Source organism: Chinchilla lanigera, unplaced genomic scaffold (genome assembly GCF_000276665.1).
Source record: "Chinchilla lanigera isolate Chin_1 unplaced genomic scaffold, ChiLan1.0 scaffold00096, whole genome shotgun sequence".
Lineage (NCBI taxonomy): Eukaryota > Metazoa > Chordata > Mammalia > Rodentia > Chinchillidae > Chinchilla > Chinchilla lanigera.
Window position 1 is genome coordinate 1,873,197 of NW_004955497.1, and position 23,392 is coordinate 1,896,588.

A 23,392-nucleotide genomic window follows, 5' to 3' on the forward strand; every position below is an offset into this window, starting at 1 on the left:
AGCAGGAAAAGAAAGGCAAAGGTCGGTCATCAGCATATATAAGGGTGATGCAAATATATGGCGTTTACAATTCTTCAAACATCTGCAGTAAAAGACGTTGCCAGGAATGACGGGTGTGTTCAAACTGAGGGGAAATGTTTCCTCGGGGATTCCTGAAATGTCTGTCACTGCGGCTTGGCAGTCACTATTTTTTTTACTCACATCTTGTTGATCAACTGTTCACAGCAGTTTCTGTCATGTAAACTGCTGTGTCCTCATCTGCCTTACTCACCAGATGTGGCTCGTCCCCAAAGTCAAAATTACTTTGAGTCAAAACATTTTCCATCAATTCACAACATTAAGGCAGCTGCAACAGCACAACTGACAGCATCGAGGACTCAGAGCTGTTCCTGAAAGTGGTGAGGATGACGACAATGTTTGAAGCAAGGGGGAGGACTCTGGGGATAAGTAATGGCGTGTGTCTTTTACTGTGATAACTTTTTAAACATTTAAAACATTCACAGCCAGGCATGGTGGTACACACGTGTAGTACTTGGGAACCTGAAGCAGGAGGACTGCGATGAGTTCAAGGCCAGCCTGAATTACATAGCAAGACCCTGTCTTAAAAAACAAACAAACAAACAAAAACCTGTATGGTTTGATTGTGTCTCACACTGGTAGAATGGAGCTTTACCTTCAAGAAATTAATTATCTTGGCTGGGCATGGTGGTAAATGCCTGTAATCCCAGCAATTGGGAAACTGAGGCAAGAGGATCACCATGCGTTCAGGCCAGCCTGAATTACACAATGAGATCCTGTCACCGAAAAAAACCCAACCAGAACCTATGTATCTTAGAAGTAATTTACTTTACATTATATTTAATAACTACACAGTTCCTAGAACAAGGCACAAATCAGGCTTCTTTTTGGTGACAATTTTGTGACGAAATAGAGCACAATGAGATGAGTCTTCTGTTTTTTGACTTTTTTTTTTGGTACCGGGAATCAAACGGAGGACCTTGAGCTTGCCAGGCAGGCGCTTATGCCACTGAGCTATTTCTCCGACCCTGAGTCTCCTGTTTGCTGTTCAGAGCAGTCACGTAATTTTCCCATCATCAAATTCCTACAGCTAAGCCTCTGAGGTGCCGCCACATGATGCCTGTAAGTTGCTTCATTTGTAACTGGTCTCTACAGAACACAGGCTCCTTAATGACCTAGTGGCTAGAACCTGAAAAGTTCTTCCAGCAGAACCACGGTAACTGCTCTCCAGCTAGCTGTCTTAATCAGAAGAGTCTCAGGATCGATCGGCAGCTGAACCTACAGGCAGTTCCCAGGTCCTGAGGGCCAGGCCGAGCTGTCAGGATGCTCCCAGTGGGGCTCAGGACCTGCTGCAGAGCCAAGCCTGAAAGCAAGGCCAGAGAAGCCAGCAGCCGCGTGTGGAAGGGGCTGATGTGAAGGAGTGAAACCAACACACAGTGAAAAGCCAGGAGAAGGAAGAAAAGCACACCCGCAGGAGTGCCTGGCTCCGGAGGTCTGAGACGCTGTGCGTCTCCACTCGTCACAGTGTAGCTGCCCGATCCAGAACCCCCTTTTCCTGAGTGCACCTGACTCTGGCCTGCAGAGAGCAAATCTTAAGAGAGCACTGATTAAGTAAAAGAGGTAAGAAACGGGGACAGTCATGAAGGAGACAATAGAACGGTAGAGCGGAGACGGCAAGAAGATCAGGGAGGCCTCGTCAGGCACAAATGTTAGCCTTTATTTACATTTTTATGAAATCATTTGCTCCACCTCTACTTCCTGTTATGTAAACCATTCTGTTAAATAGTGATTTAGAAATATACACAGTAATCTTGAAAACTGACTAACAAGGTACATATGAACAAGATTCAAACCAAATCAAAACTTGCTGACTTCATATAAAGTATATTATGATACCATTGTCCATGTTCCTCTTTCAAATGGGTTGGTTTTCAGAGGAAAATGGGGAAGGAATGTAAATAAATGCAGCTCTGCTTCGTTCTATTCTGTTCAGTTTCTGTAATGGATACAATTTCTGTAAACAGAAATTTAAAATGTCAGGTAAGTATAATAAAAATCCATCAACAAAACACATGACAACACAGTGGCTATATATTTTACATTTACAAAGTACAGTACAGTGATACCTCAGCTCACCAACTTAATTTTCTACGATTTTGGAAAGGACGGCCAAGCTTGTGTGTCACCTGATACAGAGTTTGTAAACAAACACAGAATTTCTGCCAAATGCTTCTGTTTGCAAACAAAAGTGCTTGTGAACTGAAGTTCCACTCTAGTTGGGAGTAGATTCCCACTGAGATCAGCAAACACGGTAACTTGGGGATCTGAGACTCACAGGCCACAATTTCTGTGTCAAGACAGAAAACAGGCTATTAATCTAAGCTGGTATATGTCACTTAAAACGTTTTTTACTGGTGTTTGTTTTAAATGTCTTCCTCACATAACACACATCCTTTCTTTAAACAACAGCGCACTCACTTTCACCAGTTTTCTTTGTTGCCAACCTCTGGGACGTTCCATCCTCCAGGTTTAGGGAGCCCTTTCCTGGGAGGCACTGCTTTCACGGCTACTGGAGTAGCTAGATTTGAGTTGTATTTTGACAAAATCTAAAATAAAAATAAAGGCCTTTTGATCAAGTTGTACAAATGACATAAGACTAGAAGGCATTATGAAACATTCAAAGGAAGCCACTGAAAATGTAAAGATAAAGATTACTTAAAATATTTAGAATGCTTTTAGCAGTATATACATTCAACAGCAATAAAACATGGAGCTACTAGAAATTTAACTTGGATGTCAAAGTTTGACCTTCAGAACCTTCCAAGATGCACTCTACCTTAGTCTAATGGAAACAAAGTAGCAAAACACCCAAGGGCAAATTAAGCCTTTACAAAGATGTCAGGGAAATACAGAGAAGAAAAATCTGAAATGAATCTTCACAAGACCATCACTTACAATGAGTACAAAAGGCTTTTGGTTTTTTTCTTAATCTTTTTGAGACAGGGTCTCACTATGCAGTTTAGGCTGGCCTAGAACTCACTTTGTAGAGCAGGCTGGTCTCGAACTCGAAACAATCCTCCTGCCTCAGCCTCTTGAGTGCTGGGATTACAGGCATGTGCCACCACACCCAGTTTAATGAGTGTAAAATAATCTAAAACATCACCAATTGTTTCAGGCATAAATAAGTGATATATTTTAAATACAAGGTTTCACTCCTTTCACAAAGAAATGAGAGAGGAATGAAGAAATGAGAGAAGAAAATGCAGATGATGTTCCTTCTTTACCCAGTTTATATCTCCCATGAAAGCAAGAAACAAAAAAAAACCAGGATAACAGATATTTCTGTATCACAGGATGAGCCAGTTCTGATAGCATTAGCTATATTCCCAAGTGATTTGTCCTTCCCATGGTGCTTCATAAACTAGGACTATTTCTAGGATAGCTATTAAAAATGCCTTCTGGGAGCTAGTATCACTAAAAATATGGCAAGTCTGGTTTGTACACAGCTCAGAAGATGTTTAGCCAGGTGGTCTTAGAAAGGCCTATCAGCCTAGAATTTTTTTATTTTCTCAACCAAAACTAATACACTAGCCTGATGATAAATATGACACTTTATATGCAATTTCAGGTCTTAAGTATCTAATTTGAAAACAGTATCCGAAAAAAAAAGTCCTGTCTGGAAATGTTACCTGGAGAACATCTTGTGGAATAGTAGTTACTTCTGGAGGTGTGGGTGTTCTGAGCAGATTCTCGTAAGACGAAATTGTAGGAGAGGAGGGGTCTGCAAAATTCTGCAAGCACTGGTCTGAGTTTAAAACTAATGAAGTACAATCTTTAACTTCAAAATCATTTGAGGAACTGTGTGTTTCTGATAACGGATAATCTGTGGATACCTACAAAGTAAAAAGAAATCGTTAGGTTATGGTAGTAAATAAAAATTATTGGGAGTCTCTACTAGCTGCAAAATGATCCCTTTTTCCCTAACCAAGTTCTACACAAATCTAGAAATACAAAGAAATGGCATGTGGAAAACAAAGTATCTTCATTACTAATAAATACTTGCGCTGGGGATTTAGCTCAGCGGCACAGCGCCTGCCTGGCAAGCGCAAGGTCCTAAGTTCGATTCCTGGAACTAAATAGAATATTGCCCCAACCCAATTTAAATGGCCTCGCCCACCCTGTCTCAGGCAGCACTAAACTGGGCCGAATGAGAGTCCCGAGAGTCCCAGCACGCATGAGCAAATGCCTCCACAGGCCCTCAGCAGCTCCTCCGAGTCAGCAGCTCTGAGCTAAGCTCCAAGTGCTGCGTACTCCTGCTAGGCCGATCACACAGGGAAGTCACTTTTGTCTCCCTAGGATCAGAGTTATTTACAAAGAGAGGGTCTGGGAGTACCACGTCAATATACCTTCTGTGGGAATCAAAACATGAAGCAAATTAACTGTGAAGCCAACTACCAACAGGCTGATAACCTGATACAAGAACAGCGCTGTTGAGCTACAGCTGCGCTGACCACTCCATTACCCACAAACCACAGGGGGCTGTTTAGCAATGTTTTTAAAGTGAAAAATTAAAAATTAGTTCCTCAGCTGCACTAGCTGGATTTTATGTGTTCAGTAACTAACTATATATATATTTAGTGAACATATTAAACACTGCAGATTATGAAACATTTTCAATCATTATCTACAATTCTACTGGACACCCCAATAGAGTATTGTTTGTTTATAGTACCAGTTGTTTTAAGTGTTACTACTGACTCTAAAAAGTAATAAGCTTTTGATTATTGTTAACTTTAACTAGAAAAATTTAGAGGAAACAAAAATCATTAAATCACCCAAACTTTGGTGTTAATTAGCAACATGTATATTTAAAACACATGTGTCTGGGCCAGGTGTAGGGGCGCATGCCTGTAATCCCAGCACTCAGGAGGCCAAGGCAGGAGGATCGTTGCAAGTTCGAGACCAGCCTGGGCTGCAAAGTGAGCTCAAGGCAGGCCTGAACTGCATAGTGAGACCCTGTCTCAAAAAGACAAATAAAGTAAAATGAAATTACACGTGTCAGGAACTAGCATTGTATTTGAGTCATTACAATTTTATAGTTTTCAGTTTTACAGAAATTTACCAAAGCTGTGTTGTTCTTTGTAGAAGGAACTTTCAAACCAGGAGTGCAGAAGGTAGGTGCCAAAGGGGAATCTGTATACTCGGTATCTGGAAGACAAATGGGCATCAAAACGGATTTGAAAATAAAGTTGAAATAAAAATTTCATCTTTAAGAGTTGTCCATATAAGGGGCTGGGGATTTAGCTCAGTGGCAAAGCGTCTGCCTGGCAAGAGCAAGGTCGTGAGTTCGGCTCCCAGTACCGGAGAAAAAAAACAAAAAACAAACAAACAAACAAAAAAAAAAGAGTTGTCCATATAATCTGTGCACTTATTAACAGCTTAAAAAACAGCTGGACGGGCCTGGGGATTTAGCTCAGCGGCAAAGCGCCTGCCTGGCAAGCACAAGGTCGTGAGTTCTGTTCCGGGTACTGGAAAAAAACAAAAAAACCCCAAAAAACAAAAAAACCAGCTGGACATGGTAGCACACGCCTGTCATCCCAGATACTTGGCACCAGTTGGTAGCCAGTCTGGGCAGGACCCAGTCTCAAAATGAAAAATAAAAAGGGCTGGGGATGTGGGTCACTGCACTGGGGTTCAAGCTCAGTAACATACCAAACAAACAACAAAGCTTAAAAATTTAACTACATTTTGTGCTTGACTGCACCAGAAAAAAAAAAAACCTCATTCAGATACATTTATCATTAGCATAAAAAGTCCAGCAAGAGCCAGGCGTGGTGGCATACACCTATAATCCCAGCACTTGGAAGGCTGAGGCAGGAGGATTGTTGCGAGTTCGAGACCAGCCTGGGCTACAAAGTGAGCTCAAGGTCAGCCTGAACTGCATAGTAAGACCCTGTCTCAAAAAGAAAAAAAAAAAAAAAAAAAACTCCAGCAAGATTACAAGAACAGTACATACACAACTGAATGGTTTTGTTTTAACACAATGATTCAAATAAACAAGCTCTTAAAAAAATATTGTATTTGAAAAAGTCTCACAGTAGCAACAAAGATAACTATAAACAAATCTATTGAAAATTGTGTAAAACCTTAATAGAAAAAAATTACTAAACTGTTGAAAAAGGAGAGACATTCATTTGCTCTCCAAGGTATCACAACTTACTTAAAAACTATAGTAACTACAAGCAATGTTCACATGGACCAGCAAGGAAAAACTGACTACTGTAATAAAAGACCCGGGCATGGAGACTAGCTTTCTAGAGCACAGTACCGAAGCGATCTGTAACACGTTTCCGCCAGCCTGAACCATGGATGGTGTGAGTGGCAGAGTCACACAGGGAACATCATGCAGGCACTGCCGGTGGTTCAGATGCCCAGCAGGCAGGGAGACACACATATCACGGCTCCTCGTGAATGTGCTAAAAAGAAACCACCCGCTGAGTGCTGCTGGGACTGAACAGCCCCCCTCGAGCCCCACCCCTCCCTATCGTCTCCCACAGCCAGCAGCCCGCCACTCTTTCCGCCCCTTGCTGAGGCAGTGAGGGTGACGACCTGCTGCTTCCCGCTGGCATGTAAGAATTCAGCAGAGAAGCACAGAAGACCTACTGCTGTCTAAGGATCACTGGTGGTCGTGACAGAAATTGGTAAAGACGTGTAAGAAATCTGCCCGCAGTGGGACTGTACTCGAGCATCCAGAACCTGGAGAAGGGGCCCCGCTCCAGGGTGGCCTGCGGAAGGACACGCGCCACTTCCTGCGGAGTGGACTGGCCATGGGCGATCCGCTGGAGGTGCGTGTGTTTCAAGTGCCTGTGGCTCACTGATGCTTCAGTGAGGGTTTCCTTGCAATGAGAACTCCCTGCTCATGGCTTGTGAAACTCCTTCATGCGATAAACTGAAGAGAGACACGCTATCTAGTCTTGAAGTCCCTCATTTAAACAGAGGTCCAGGAGTAGGTACTGCCAGTGTCCAGCCTGAAGCAAGCAACAGGATGTTCAGCCAAGCCCAGTCTCCGGCCCGGCAGCCGCGTCTCATCAAAAGCTCCCAGGCTCTCCCTCTGCAGTCCTCTGCCCTGAGAGAACGCGGCCAGAACAATACCAGGAAATCCTGAGGGGCGGGGTGGGCAGCAGCGGAGGCTGCTCCGCCAAAGGGAGCCTTGGGTGCTAACAGCCCGCTGCAGTCTACCTCCAGGGAGGTGACAAGGTGTGTGTTTGCCCCACAAGCCACAGACTTGACACCCTAGCAAAGGGATGTTCAAACAATGGCGGGAGGCGGCCTGACGCCAGTTACGCCTCACAAGGAAACAAACACCAAGCTGATGCTGCGAGTCACACAGCCAGCTACGGAGCTCACAGCTCACTAGCAACAGCTGCCCAAGACGTTAAGTAAACTCGGTTTGGTTTTCTTTCTCCCTTATAATTTTTTTTTTTTTGGTTTTTCTCTGGTACCGGGAACCGAACTCAGGACCTTGCGCTTGCCAGGCAGGCGCTTTTGCCGCTGAGCTAAATCCCCAGCCCCTTCTCCCTTATAATTTTGATGTTATGTTTTGTTTATTTGTTTGCTTGTTTTTTTGAAGACTCGGTCTCCCTCTGTAGTCCAGGCTGGCCTTGAAATCCTGGCAACTCAAGGCACTACCTATGGAGACCTTGTCTCAGAAAAAAAGAATAAAGATTATCAAGTGCTAGAAAAGATAGAAAAACAGGTACTCCAATGCTACCAGTAAGATTACATCACAAGAGTCGCTCTTCAGCAATATTTAGGCATTGTCTAGGGCAAGTAAAAATATGCATGTGGTTGATCTAGGGCAGTGATAGCGAACCTTTTAGAGACCAGTGCCGAACTTGCAACCAAAAATCTATTTATTTATTGCCAAGTGCCAGCACTGCAATTAAACCTAAATACTGAGGTTTAGAAAAAAACAATTCCTACATTAACATCTGTCGTAAAAGAAAAACAACACCAGGGCCACAGGTTCTGCCACCACTCACCTGGGGATTCTATTTCTAGATGCAAGATATACACATACACAAAAGGAATTTCACTAGAGCACCGACATAATAAAACATAAAACAACTATCTCTTAGTAAGCAAATAAATGTAATATGGCTTATTTATATAATGGAATACCACTTACTGATTTCTAAGGATGAAGAGGATTTACATGGATAAATACAGAAGCAAACTGTTGGGTGAAAGAAAAGAAGCAAGGTCAAAGAGATTATGAACTGGATGTTGCTACTCCTGTAAGATTTTAAAATAACAGAACTGCAGAAAAGATCATTACTCTTAGAAAAAAAGGAAGGACAAAGGAGCAGGGCTGGGATTTAGCTATACGGACAGTATTTCTTTTATTGCAGCAAAGGTCTGAAGCAAACATGGCGAGACGTTAAGGTCTACTCAGTCTGGTACTTATTTCTGAGTACGCACCTAAAACGCCAGGATTTTAAGACAAGCACCAGGAGTGAAACCCCGACGCACAGAGCCCAACGCCTACCACGGAAGCGCTGCATGTGCCCTGGCAAGCCGCAGCGCGCCGGGCTGAGCCTGGAAGGCAGGACAGCGAGTGGGGGCGCCCACAGGGCCCGGGGCGCAAGGGCACGCACGAGTCAGCACAGGGCTTCTCGGCCACGAGGTCGCCAACGGTTTGCCTGCTTGTCCCCCGGGGACTTGGCTGGGATGGAAGCAGCGAACGGCACCGCCTCAGAGTCCAGGGTGGACAGCTGTATCGGAACCAACTTCTGAGGATGAATTCACAGCGAGAAAGTCAAACTGTACGAAGAACCAGACCGCCAAGAGGAAACGCGCGCAGCAGACGTCCACCTCCGCGCCTGCTGTACGCGCGCTCGGGGGAGCCGCGCAGAGCGGGGAGCAAGGGAAGCGGAGCGCACGCAGGCCCGCCGCGCTTCAGGCACCAGGTCCCTCCGTTCCCTATAAATTTGAGGGAAAATGCTTACAAAATAGGAACGTATCTAGAGTGAAAGTTCAATAGATGGATTAAAATAATATTCACAGTGAGAGAGAAATAGTACACTGGAAAAAAGACCTACGTGAAGCACAAAGCAGCACAGAGAAAGAGAAGGAAAATAGGAAAGGAAAGTGAAGCCGAGCCAGGCGCGGTGGCCGACCCCAGCACCAAGGCCGAGGCAGGAGGACTGCCAAGAGCGCAAGGCCAACCTGGATTATAGAGTGAGACCCTGTCTCAAAAAACAAAGAAGGTGGAAAGGAAGCCAGAAACACAAAGTAGAATACACTCTAAAGGAATTTCAGGAGAAAAATTAAGAAACTAAAAGAAAGCTAGTATCTTTAAAGAAATAATGTCAGGGTATTTTCCAGAATTAATGACATGAATCTTTGTTTGAAAAAAGCATACTAAATTCTAACAATAAAAACAAATATAAATACAGATAAATTCCAGAGACTATCAAAGGTAAAGCAAAAATGTTAGAGACCACCAGAAAGAAGACATTATCTGCAAAGGAAAGCTAATCAGATCCGTAACACTGTGCCCATCAGCAGCAACAGATACTCAACACAATGGATAACTTCTTTAAAATACTGAAGAATCAATCCCCAGAAAAAGAAAGTACAAATGAGTGAAGAAAACAACTCTCCATCTAATGGTCTCCCCCCAGCTCCATCAGTCAGGAATGCGTGTGCAGGGCTAGGGATACAGCTCTGTGGTAGAGCGCTTGTCCCGTGCGCACAGGAGGCCTGGCTTCAGTCCCAGCAGCACAGGGGGAAGAAAAACAGGACACAAAACCAAAAAGATGTCTTCACACAGAACTGGATGGAGATGATTGCGCACACTAGAAGTAACATCTTAGAAAAACAAACTACCTGTGTATTTTACCGAGAAGAAAACAGTCCAGAAGGGATGAGTATAAGAAAAGAAACAATGTGAACACAGAAAACTGTGACCAAATTACCAGCGTTTAATGAGGCAGCACTATTTACCGGGAATAAAGGTACCTGGGGGGTGGGGGGGGGATAGGGCCAAGCAAAACACACCAAAAACCCTTAAACTTCCACCTAAGCGGATCAGTAACAGGTGACCCTAAGCTTTCCTTTCCCTCCACAGAATACACTACCTATGGTATATGGAGGGGCTTTAGGAAGTAACCTCTTCTTGAGAAAGCCCACCACTGCTCAGAAGTTACTTATAAACAGTCTCCTTTACCACTTTCTTTTTTTTCTGTCTTTTTGAGACAGAGCTTCACTATGAGCTTAGGCTGGTCTCGAAGTCACTTTGTAGCCCAGGTTGGCCTCGAACTCTCAGCAAACCTCCTGCCTCAGCCTCCCAGGTGCTGGAATTACAGGTGGGTGCCACCATGCCCAGCTCCTTTACCATTTTCTATAAAGTTTATACTCCAGGGCTGGGGACATAACTCAGCAGCCTGGCAAACAGGAGGTCCTGAGTTCGATTCCCAGTTCCCCCAAAAAAGTTTATACTTCATTGGGAACTGCTTTGAGCATGGTGTGAGGTGACAGTCCAATTTCTTTTAAAAAATCAGCATCTCTTTAGTGTAGTCATACTTTGTTTATATAATGTACACTATAAGCTATAATTATACTAACAGTTATACTAGCCTGCATATACTAACCTAATAAATAAGTTATACTAAGTTGCTCATGCTAGCAACACTTATTAATAACACCAGTTTATGTCAGTATAATTAGTAGAAAAAGAAAAGTTTTCTGAAAATGTCTAAAACTTGGGAAAATCTGATAACGAAAGTCATTTTTAATACATTTGCCAATAAATTTGGTGTAGATCAAATAATTATGAAAAATTACTCAGACTCTAGGATTTTTTAAATTTTATATTTATTTTCACACAAAAAACTAATGCTTTCATGTTTGCTGGGATAAATGTACAAATAGTACATGAAAATTTTCCTTAAGTTATTCAACTAGCTAAAAAAATTTGCAATTTGAAATGGCAGCCAGTATATTCTAGATGTGGTTTCTGAAAGAAAGATAATGTACAACTTTAATCAACAGGTACAGGCTAAACTAAAAGAGAAGAACTATGACTCTACACCAAAGGACTGGTGAGCGAGTATGTTTCCCTTGGTTGGGAGGTGGGGTAGGCACTGAGGATGGAACACAGAGCTTTCTCCCTGACTGCCATCCCCAATCTTGTGTACATTGCTTTTTGAATTTTAATTGCTTAGATGGGCTCCAACTTGCAATCCTCCTGCCTCAGCCTCCAAGAGTGCTGGGTTTACAGGCGTGTACCACCACACCCAGGTCAAACATACATGTTTTAAATTAAAACGTTAGTAACAAAACTGACAAATACTGAAAATGAACAGTATTAAAAATGTATCAAAAACTGTTCTTTCTCTTGGAAAAAATCATGACAAACATGAGCAGAATTGTACTTAATAAAATTCAATGTTGCAGATTAAAAAGATGCAGAAAACTATTAGAATATCCAAGATGATAGTTGGTAAAGAATATAGCTGAGAAGTTGCTTTTTAAAACTCACCCCTTTTTTCCAGCTGCTGGATTACAGGGCCAGGCGTGGCAAAGCAATTATCACTGGTCATGGCTTCTGTTTCTACGGCCACCTCCCTGGTGATAATTCATGAGAAAATCATAAAATTAAAATAATATTAAACCTCCGAGGAAAAATTTAATCTTACAATGTATCATGGAGCCTAGACTAGTTCAGCTTTTTTTTTTTTAATGGAAGGAAAGTCCCACAGAACAAATCTTTTTAAAATATGCATACTTAGCTGTGGTTCATAAAAGGTTAACAACCATTTCTACTGACAGTCATGAAAGTGCAGTAAGAATCTGTAACTTATAGGAAAATTAAGCTCAACTCATTAGTTTAAAATGGAAATTATGTAGCTCATGGCTTCAAAACCATAAAGTAGAATTTTGCAACCTGTGTACAGAAATAGATAAAAAGCTGTCAATGTTTTAGAGTAAAAACTGATTCTACCATCTTACTACGGTTGTCCTAGCCAACTACCCAGCTGTCTGGAACAGTTAGAAATAACACCCAGCACTGCTGATGCAGATCCACTCAGCTTCCAGCCGAGACGTACCCAGCTCTGAACTGGAATACAATGAACCAGGTGATCCTTAGCATCCCCTATATACAGCAGTATATGACTATACACGTTTCTCTGTACTTTTCTGTGGTACAAGAGACTGTACGAAGGCCTCACATCTGCTAGAAGAGCGCTGTCCCACTGAGCCGACAGTTACAGTCATTCCCCCTTAATTCCTGGGTGCAGTTCAGTCCCATCCCCCTCAGTTAGCGCTGGCAGTGCTGCCTTGCTTACCAGTACATGGGTAACAGCTGCTGAAAGGGTACAGCAAGACTGCCAAATTCGCTGCAAGTATTTTGTAGGGTTGTTTCTTTTTCACCCTTACATACTTCATGTTCTAGTCTATATTCCTGAATGGAGTATCTGAGTGTCACTCAGATATCTAAACATGTCACAGGAACTTACAAGTCTCTTGCAGTTACAAATAAATACACAGGTAGTTCCAGTGTATCTACACTGTTTAAGCAGGTAAATTAGTTATACTTGCTTCTTCCACTTTTTAAATGATTTTTGATCTATTTATAATTTAACCTGAGGTAAAGATTATTTGATCTTTCTCCAAACAGTTAACCAGCTGTCCCAATATAACAAAAAATCCTGGCCTAGATGAACAACAGAGAGACTTTTCAAGTCTATTCCCTACCTCATTACACTGGCCAGCACATCAAGAATGACGTTAAATAATAATGGTGACAGCTTCACTATTGCTAAGTGCCCTACTCCGAGTTCAACCAAGCACTTTAAATGGAGAACGGAATCAGGCATGGTGGCACATGCCCTCAGGAGGCTGAGGCAGAACGATCACCAGGAGTTTGAGGCCAACCTGGACCATACAGTAAGACCCTGTCTCAAAAATACCCAACCAGCTGGGCGTGGTGGGGCACACCTGTAATCCCAGCACTCAGGAGGCTGAGGCAAGAGGACTGCTGTGAGTTTAAGCCCAGCCTGGGCTACACAGTGAGTTCAAGGCCAGCCTGAACTACACAGTGAGACCCTGTCTCAAAAAACAAAAGCCCCTAGGTTCCCAATTTTGTTGTCTGCATTTAAAGAACAGTTCTTCAATTTCAATTCTACTCTTCTAAAAATCTTCTGTATTAATATTTTGTTTTATCTTTAGGGCTTCTTCTCTCTTCTTTCCCGGAGTTGTTTTTCTCGCTGACTCACTGAGATGAATATTTACTTTCCTTCTTTAGTGCTAACAGTCCGTAAAGACACAGATTTATCTTTAGCTATGACTTGGCTACTTCGCGAAGTGTTTTACACTATTTTCACACTGATCAGCACCTGGTGTCTTCAGCGCAGCATTGAATTCCGCTACGCTCCGATCTCACACTAAAGTACCCGAGTCTAGCAGGCAATGAGACTACCTTCAAGTACTTCAAGACCAACATGTACGTTGTTCCGCTCAAGCTGCAGGTATTCTTCCACCTTAGAACCCCCACATAATGAAAACAAAAGTTGGGTTTTTTGGATCCTCCTCTCTTCCCAAGTCTTCATACCAAAGCAACCACCCATTGTTAGTAATTTTAGCCCTTTAGTTTTACCTCTTTCCTGTCTCTACAAATACTATCTTTTTTTTAGGCCTTAATCACTTTCCTCACCTGAGGAATTCAGAACCTTGCACTTTAGTAACTGAATTAGTGATTCAAGAAGTTTAAAATATTTGAAAACTTTTTAAAGAAAAAAAATTGTATCTACAACATCAGATTTCTTCTACGAAAAAAATCAAACGAAAAGACTCAGCAAGTCAGGTACAAATTTCCCCAAGAAAGCCACTCACCTTCCAACAGTCTTCATATTCTTAAGTCCCACTGTGTAGTCTTCATTGAGACACGCAGTATACTCCGAGATACCAAAGTGCTCTAACTTAGGAGTTACACACTCAAAATCATCCATCTTTAGAGCACATTTTGGAGTTTTCGGTATTCGAACTACTGGCTGTCTGGTAGGTGGAGTGTCAGCTGTGGGCTCTTCCTTGCGGTTGCTTATGGCTTGCGGAGGGTCTGGTAGAACCTGAGGTATCATATACCGCTCCAGTCCAAAATCTGCAAGCTGTGGACTCCGCAGAGGCGCCTCAGAAACAGAACCGCCTGGGATGGGCAGGTCGGATGGGTCATCCTTCACACCAGACTCTGGAACACTGTCGCAGCTGGCCATCTCTAGGGTAGAGTCAGCGATTTCCTGTTCACAAACTAGGACGAAAATCAAAGAGTTAATATTTTGGTCAAACCTCAAAACAGAAAATCTCATTTATTAAAACAAGGTTGCTCCATCTGAAGTTTACCAATCAGCAAAAAACCTGGTTCTCTATAAAAATTTTATTTCAAGTGTCTCTTCAATATGTTTCTGACATGCATCTCATCTACTTGTGTTCTATTTTTATTGTTTTGTTTCTTTGAAGGTGGAGGTCTTACTACGCTGCCCAGGCTGGCCTTCAGTTCCTAGACTCAAGCAATCCTCCTGTCTCAGCTTTCCAAGTAATTGGGACTACAGGTGTACCACCGTAATCCAACCCTTGTATTTCATTTTGATTATATGTTAGAGAAGGAAAGCAAACTGAAGTGTTAAAAAATGAACCATCAGCTAGACATGGCGGCACACATCTGTAATGCTAGCATTCAGGAGGCTGAGGCAAGAAGATTGCTCTGAGTTCAAGACCAGCCTGCATTACAAAACAAGACCTTGTCTCGAAAAAAAAAAAACCAAAGAATATAAAAAGAAGAAAAATCAGTATCTGCAAAGTCCAACTTTTCTGCTTCCTCAATGTGATTTACCAGTGTTAATATTTTCGGAAAATACTCTATCACTAATTAGGCAGAACTAATGCAGTACGGAATCAACTCTTCTAGACTTGACACAAAGTATAATCATAGCATTTTAGATATTGAACTTCTAGATGGCTAAGATAAAAATGAGAAAGTACTATCTGCTGTCAGTATGGAACACTCAAATCAAAAATCTAATGGAGAAAATAGCAGAGCAATTGAAAGAATATGCACTTTTGCAGCCAGGAATTAGCTTTACACTTTGACTTGGCTTGGGGCCTGAGGAGCTCCGACTTACTGAGCGCTGAGCTGCTGCTGGGCTCGTGCTAACTCTGAGGGACACTGTATGAGCTGCAAGTTCCTGCTCCCCCCCACGGGGCTGCGGGACTGTCACTCATCGGATTTTTGCTGTTGTTGCTGGTGGTGCTGGGGATTTAGCACAGGGCCTCACACGTACTATACAAGCACTCTGCCCCTGAGCTGCACCTCCAGCTCCACTGAGAAGATCGAAATGAGAACGTTTTCACTGCTCGATAGAGAGATCCCATTGTACGCACTTGATGCGTGAAGAAAAAGCAGTTCAGAGAAATGACGCAGGTCACACACGGGCTCACTGATAGAACCAGTGTCTGAATCAACGCCTCTTTCACAGCGAACGCAAGACGTGCTGAATTTAGTTAATGTCTTCTTTACCTACAAGGGTCATGCTCATAGTAAGCTGAAGGCACTGACAGCAGCCACTCGGAGGCACGGGCTGAACACTACAGCAACAGTTAACGCCAGGTAACGGCCAGGCCAGGCGTGCCGAGTCAGTTTCCTCTCACCCAGCCCTTACCCCACGCTCTGAAGTAGGTATATTACACATCCTCATCTTACGAAGGAAACTGCGGCACACAGGTCAGTAACTTGCCAAAGGTAACACAGCACCTAAGCAGCGAAGCAGACTCGAACCCAGGCAATTTGGTCTCCTAATTCTGAACCACTGTGTTACACTACCCTTCAATAAAATTCTACAACTAGAAAGACTCAGTCAACTTATACAGCCAAAACCTCTCATTCTGTCAAAGAGGAAGCTGAGAGCAAGAAAAATAAAATAGCACCTTACAGTTTCTTAGCTTTACGGTTTCTTCCAAGAGGCAGAGCTGAGAAGAAAGTGCCTATCCTAAGTCATGTGGATATACTGTACTTCTGCATTTACGTAGCTCCAACAACTCTTTGGAGCATCACTTTGTGCGTCCTGAGCAAGCCCTGAGGAAGGGCGCGCAAGGGCCGTGCAGACTCCTGAGGAAAGCCTCACCCTGGCGGGGCCAGAGCTGCGCACTCCGCCACACCCCCGCCCACGGGCATCCTGGGCTTCCTTCTTCAACTGCAACCCTAATGTTACGAAACAAAAGTCAAACCTGAATTTTCCTTGACACGTGGACTGTATCCATACATCTGGAAAAACTCTCTTATTTTTATGATATCCATTTTATTTTTTTCCATCAGTACTTTTGTTGCCTTAATAAAACCAATGCTTTCTTGACTTTCCAATCTTGCTTTATCAAGAAGAATATTAACATCATCCTTTTATGAAAAAAGAAAATACATTATAACTTCTCTAATTTCTTTTTTTATGGTGCCAGGCATCAAACTGACAGCCTTTCACATGCAAGGCAAGCACTCTGCACCCGCCCAACATTTCTCTAACTTCTGACTAAATTTACTTGTGCTAGAATTGTAGGATTGATACCTTCAGAGCCCGGACTTCTGAATGAAGGTCACGTAAAATCTTCGTTGGATAAGCTTCAAAGTCTTCAATACACACATTGAAAGGAAAAAAATCCGGTAAACATAAGAAATAGAAAGGAAAAAGAAAATTTAGTGTAGTCTTTTAAAATTACAAAGTCTTTGTAGACATCTTTATAATTTATTTGTTCAATTACTAAAAAAAGTTTAAGGGTATCTTTAAAACCTTTATTGAACTGTAACAATAAAAGTACACAAATCAGTATATAGCTTGAAGAACTTGACAAAGTAAACATACAGAATAGGAAGAAAAAAAAAGTGAATGTATCTGCATAACCAACCCTCAGCTCTAGAAATGAGGGAAAGAGAAAAGGGAAAAGGAAGGAGGGAGAGAAGATTACCAGGAATTTGAGATCAGCCTGAACAATATGAGACTGTATCTCAAGAAAAAAAAAAACCAAAACTAGAGAGGTGTTTTTTCTTTTTTGGTCTTTTTTTTCAGACAGGGTCTCGCTATGCAGTTCAGGCTGGCCTTGAACTCCCTTTGTAGCGCAAGCTGGTCTTGAACTCGCAATGATCCTCCTGCCTCAGCCTCCCCAGTACTGGGATTACAGGTGTGCCCCACTACAGCCAGCAAAACTAGAGTTGTAAATATTCTCTTTTACCTCACTTTTCTCCCCAGATAATCATTCTGATTTCTAAAACCATGAAATCATTAAACTTCATTTAATGAACTCATATATTACATACATTTTTGTGACTGGTCTCCTTCACTCAACATTCTTATATTCCTCCACAGTTCAACTCATCCATGCTCACTGCTGTGTAGTATTCCACTGTAGATCAAACGTTTTATTGCTGATGAACTTCAGGTTGTGTTGAGTTTGCACTGTTATACCCTTGCTTTTTATTTTCTACAACATGTTTTTAATGAGAATATATTCACATTTTTGTACACCAAAGAACTAGAAAAACCGCTGGGTTCTCCATAATACATATATTCAATTTTTCTGTTTGTTTGAAGCGGGATCTCAATATGTAATTCAGGCTGGCCTTGAACTTACTATACAGACCAGATTACCTTTGATTTCATGCACTCCTTCTGCCTTAGCGTCCTGAGTGCTGGCGTTATATTCAATTTCAGTAGATATTGCCAAATAGTTTTTCAACCTAGTTGTTACAATTTATAATCCCAACAACAGTGCATACAAGTTCTCTTTATTACACATCTTCACAAGTACATAGTAGTTTCCCCTTTTTCATTTGTTATACTGGGATATATACAAGTTGGGATTTAATTTTCGTTTCCTTCATGACTAACAAAGTTAAATTTTTCATATATTTCATGGTCAGCTGAAGATAATGAGGCATCAATTTAAGACTTGCATTTTTCAGTGGTATTTGTCTGCCCTTTTCTTATTGATTTGCTGGTACCTGAAATTATTCAGAAAATAATTTTAATACTTTGTGCCCAAGCTAGCAACATCTTGCAATGGGACACACATTTATCCAGGAACAAATGTTAAAAACACAGTAACATGAGCAACCGTCTATACAAAGGTGAATAAACTGCACATTATTTTTCTTCTTGGATCATTTCTGTTGCATAGAACATTACAATTACATGTCAGTATAAATTTACTCATCTAAAGAATACACTTTGAACTATGAGGTATGGCAACTCCCTGTAAGAAGAGAGTTAACATGTAAACCTGTACTTAACATGCAAAATATTTTGGGTGATTTGTTTTCCAGCTGCCACGGATGAGAAGGACAAAGAAAATCGAGCATTCAAAGACCCAGAAACTTTTAAGGAATAATTTTTTTTAATTTAGTAATTTTTTATTTCTTACCACTTCCTTATTGAAACACTGTGGACTAGAAAAAGATAACTTCTGAAGTGACGCTATGTTTGTTATGTATTAAGCCAGTTATTTTTACAAATCTGCCAGGTAACTGCTTGTTTACATCACTGAGATCCTGATACCTGCCCATCAATGTTGTAATTCAAGATGGAAGTTAAGACACATCAGGCCAGGGATGTAGCTGAGCAGGATAAGCCTGGCAAGCCTGAGGTCATGAGTTCGATCCCTGGGACCAAAAAAAAAAAAAAAAAAAAGAGTAAGCAGTTTTTTACAACAACCATTGTTAATCTCCCACCACTTTGTCTGTTACTCTGTATTGTTTGTATTGTTCTTATGCTATTTTGTAAATGGATGTCTGTTTGTTAATATGTTTTCCTTCTTTTATTTTTAAAATAAATTTAAAAAAAGAAGTTAGACACATCTACTTCACTTGAGTCACCATGGTATGTTTTCTTACAAAGGACATGTTTGGCATCTTCTTTTTAAAAAAAACTTTTAATATTTTTGAATTTTTAATATTTATTGTCAACTTAATATTTTCAACATCAACTGTTTACAAAATCTAAAATATAGAAACAAATTCTGATATGAATTACAATGAAAATACAAATAAAACTCTACAAAAAAATAATCTTTACTTCAGTTATGACACCTAAGGCAGTCTTCCCATGTGGCAACAGCACGTTACTCACACAAATATCGCTTACAGGGACAGCACATGTTTTGTTTCCCTGTCCTTTTTCGTAACACATACTTGACATCTTGCTGGTCCTCCTGTTTTCTTAGGAGGTTCTTGTGACGTTTCACCTGTCTGTTTATCAGTCTGCTCCAGAATTCTTTTGTGGAATTCTTTAGGCAGGTACTGTTCTCCCTCTGTTGTAGTTGATCTTTTATTAATTCCAATCCCAATCCTCTCAGAAAACTTCTCTGTGATAGTCTGAGCTTGCTATTTTCTTTGTAAATTATCAAACTTATTGTGTCTGACATGTTTAGGATCCAGTAAAACACAACCACTGACCAATGGCCAGCCACTGTAGCCCACTGTATCCACTTCTCTGTTCCACTGGAACCAGTGACCTTTAAAGATGTGGCTGGGGATTTCACCCTGGAGGAGTGGGCTTTGTTGAATCCTTCTCCAAAGAAGCTCTACAGAGATGTAATTTGGGAAATCTTCAGGAACTTGGTCATCGTTGGACATAACAGGGTAGACCCAAAAATTGAAGATGTGTACAGAAATCTCTGGAGAAACCTGAGTGTCACAAGTTGGTTGTGCGTCTCAGTAGCTGCACTGGAGGAGTATGAGAAGTGACCTTTGTTCACTTGCTTGGAAGATGGGCAGCAGAGTGTATGCATATGTGTCAAAGCAGCCACAGCATTAGCCCAATTCAGGACAATGCCACAGGAAAATCTGCTTTTACAACTTTGGGAGGAGGCTGAAAGGTGAAGTACAGAATAAAGACCTTGATTCAGATGAGGAAGAAAACAAATATTTGACTAGTCCAAAGGCTACAAAATGGGCATATATACCTGAACAATCCAATGTTAGAACTAGGTTGGAGAATGTTATTAGGTTTTTGCCAGGCATGAAATCTATCAGAATGCCTACAATTCCATGTTGGAAATTGTTTGTAATGGGTAATATCCTTTTTGTTGTCACTGGGTTTTTTTTTGGTACCAGCAAACTCAAGACCTTGCACTTGCCAGGCTTGTGCCACTGAGCTATATCCCCGGCTGTAATGGGTAATATGCTACAAGATGTTATGAAATACACTAATAATGAAATACAGGGAAACATTCTGTATGTACCAACAGTACTGCTAAAAATATATTCATCATGACACCTCACTGTCTAGACTAAAGCCTTCATAGGTCTGTTAAATATAGCCAGATTGTATCATTCTAATCATCAGAATCTAAAGGATTTATGAAGAAGTGATGGATATGGTGTTGAAATTTTTAGAACAACAGTGCCTAGTTGTAAAACCAATTTACTTTTTTGTTTTGTTTTGTTTTTTGAAACCAGGTCTCACTATGTAGTTCAGGCTGGCTTTGAACTCACTACATAGCCTACACAGGCCTCAAGCTCAAGGCAGTCCTCCTGCCTCAGCCTCCCAAGAACTGCAATCATAGGTGTGTGCCACCACACCTGATAACCCATTTACTTTTATGGATAACCCTTTATGATAACCCATTTACTTTATTTACTTTTAAGCTGTTTCTGTTGAAGTATCACAAGTTATGACCAGATTATAAGAGACCTTTGCTTACCTGCCCAGAGTGAAAGCTGTGGTATGTAATTCTTCACCAACAGAATTCTAAACACTCAATGCAAACTTGACTCCACCCAACCCCCACCTGAAATGACCAAGCATACAACACAACAGTGGACCGTGATGGGATTAGCAGTGTGCTGTTTTCTGGGTGGTAAAACGGGAGAACCAATAGAAGTCAGAAGAGGAATACCACATGAGTTAATAGGAAGAGACTTGGGCTGGGGATACAGCTCGGTGGCACAAGCGCCTGCCTGGCAAGCGCAAGGTCCTGAGTTTCGATTCCTGGTACAAAAAAAAAAAAAATAGGAACAGACTCTTAAAAAACAGTCACCTTAAATTAACTTTCACTCTCCCACTACAAAGCAAAGTGAGTGCAGGTTGCCTCACCAAGTGCCTGTGGTCCTGAGGGAGGTGTGGACATCACTCCATTGGTGAGAAGCAGTTATAAAGCACCTCAGGAGGAGAACATAGTAACATAGAACTCTGTTTGCGTTACCCTAAAGTCACCAACCACACAAGGTTAAAAATACTTCTCTCTTCCCTGATGTATTTAAAATAGCGAAAAAGATTTTAACCTGATGGCCTGGTGTAGAGCAGTCCCGATGCTGAGACTGGCAGGCAGGTGACATTTTAAATAAAATTCTGAATTTCTGAAGTCTACCCAGTGTGCAAGAACAAATTTACTACTCCAGAAGAGAAAATCAGTTTTGTCAACACGATGTCTGCCACCATGTCCAGGGTCCAATCTAAGCTGGCAAGACGGGCAAAGGGACAGGAGAAGGTCCCCAGGAAGAAAGGTGTCCACGGAGAGGGACAGAGCGATGCGCCCAGTACCGGAATCAGAGTACAGACTCATCAGCAGGTGACAGGAATGCGTTGTTACTGAAGGAAAAGCAGGACCTTGTGTTTGAAGAGACCATGGTGGGGACCCTGACACATAGCACAGGGAAACTTTTGGAAGCAAAAATCACAACACCTGAAGTGAAAAATTCAAAGAACTCAAGTAGCAGAAAGGAGGGGCAGGAAGTAAAAGATTTAGCCTTGTGGGAGACCAGACAGGAAGATTAAGGCCTAAGTGGCCCTTTCTGTGAGCACTAGGGAAGGGAGAAAGATGGCGTGTGTGCTGATGCCCTCCAGGAAAAATTAATACAGCAGAGATCTGGTGTTTACCTGGAGATAGATTCTAAAATAGTAGACAATACCAACAGCTTGACCTTCAAAAGAAAACTGGATGAACTGAGTAGAAAATTAGGCAAAGCCAAAATCACAATCCTGGCCTAGGTAAGAAATTACCTCAAAATGACAAAGCCAATAAAAGGATGGGAAGAATCTCACATAATAATGACAGACGGAGAAATTGGGATGTCCAGGTAGACGTTCTGGAAAGAGAGGACGGAGAAAACAGACAGCATGAACCCGTGAAAGAAATGGGAGAAGAAACCTTAAGGACCTGAAGAATAAAGAGAAGGCGGTAAAAGAAGACCGCCAAGGGATGAGCAAGCCATCCTGACCCCGGCTGTGAACTTCTCATCAGCAACACTGAGGTCGCCAAGCAACGGGGTCATATCTCTAGCATTCTGAGAAAAAAAGGTTTTGACCCTAAATTGCTATGCAAGGTTGAATTAGCATCTAAATGTGATGGTGAAATACAGGGTGAGGGAAATCCACGCACAGACGGAGAAGGGCTCTCGGCGCTGTGTGAGGAACTTGCCTGTAGTTACTTGCTTAGGGACAGGGAAAAGCTGGTGCATCCGCAGGAGGTACACAACATAGAGGAAGAAGAGGAAACAGCCGCTTCCAGAGATCAAGCAATGAGACACCACGTTCGGCCCGGCACTGGAGCTCTGCCAAAACCACTACGAAGTTCTGAATCGAAACGATGCAGAAAAAAAAATTTGACGAAATTGTAATAAAAGCTTTCAGCAAACTAGGAACAGCAAGGAATTCCCTCAGCCTGACAAAGGGCCTACCCGTAAACATCACACCAAATAATAAAACGCTGAAATCTTTTCCCCAAACGCAGGGAACAAGGGGAGCACGCCTGTTCTCAGCACACCTATTCAACACTATTGGTGGGACGGTCTGGCGTGTGGAACAAGCAGAACATACAGGCGGGAGAGGGGGAAAAAAAAATCATACACCATAAAGACGTACACTTACTATGAGTAGCCTTAAAAAGGAAAAAAAAAAAAAACATAGGTGGCATTTAGTCTGACGTGGTGGCGCGTCACCACGTCCCCCAGTCTGGGACGCTGAAGCAGGAGGATCTCAAGTTCGAGCCCAGCCTGGGCAAGTTAGCTACTCCGTTAGACCCTGCCTCAAAATTTAAAAGAGGGGTGCGGAGGCCGGTTTGTGGCTCAGTGCGAAGGCCCACGGCTCAATCCTCAGAACCTTAAAAAAAAATTAAAGCGGCGCCTGCGCCCGGCAGCCGTGTGGAGGGCACACGCCCGGCAGCCGCGCTCGCCGGGCACCGCGGCACCTCGTCCGTCAGCCGCCGCCGCACACGGCCACGCGCCGGGCCCCACTCACCGCTGTCCTCTCCGTCCAGCGCCCGCTGCAGCCGGGCCGTCTCGCAGTCCAGCGTGCCGGCCAGGAGCCGCAGCTTCCCGCAGAAGGCCCGGATC

General features: G+C 42.3%; 1 protein-coding gene across 1 annotated transcript; it reads right to left on the reverse strand.

The window, feature by feature from the left end:
- Window positions 1–1,714: 1,714 nt before the first annotated feature.
- Window positions 1,715–23,392, reverse strand: Ska3 (spindle and kinetochore associated complex subunit 3; the record flags this gene model as incomplete). Its single annotated transcript, XM_013505507.1, is given in 9 exon segments — window positions 1,715–2,365; window positions 2,497–2,624; window positions 3,708–3,911; window positions 5,141–5,226; window positions 11,564–11,649; window positions 13,918–14,329; window positions 16,303–16,468; window positions 16,635–16,696; window positions 23,298–23,392. Coding segments are annotated over 8 exon segments (1,237 nt in total), but the record flags the coding sequence as incomplete, so codon positions are not given.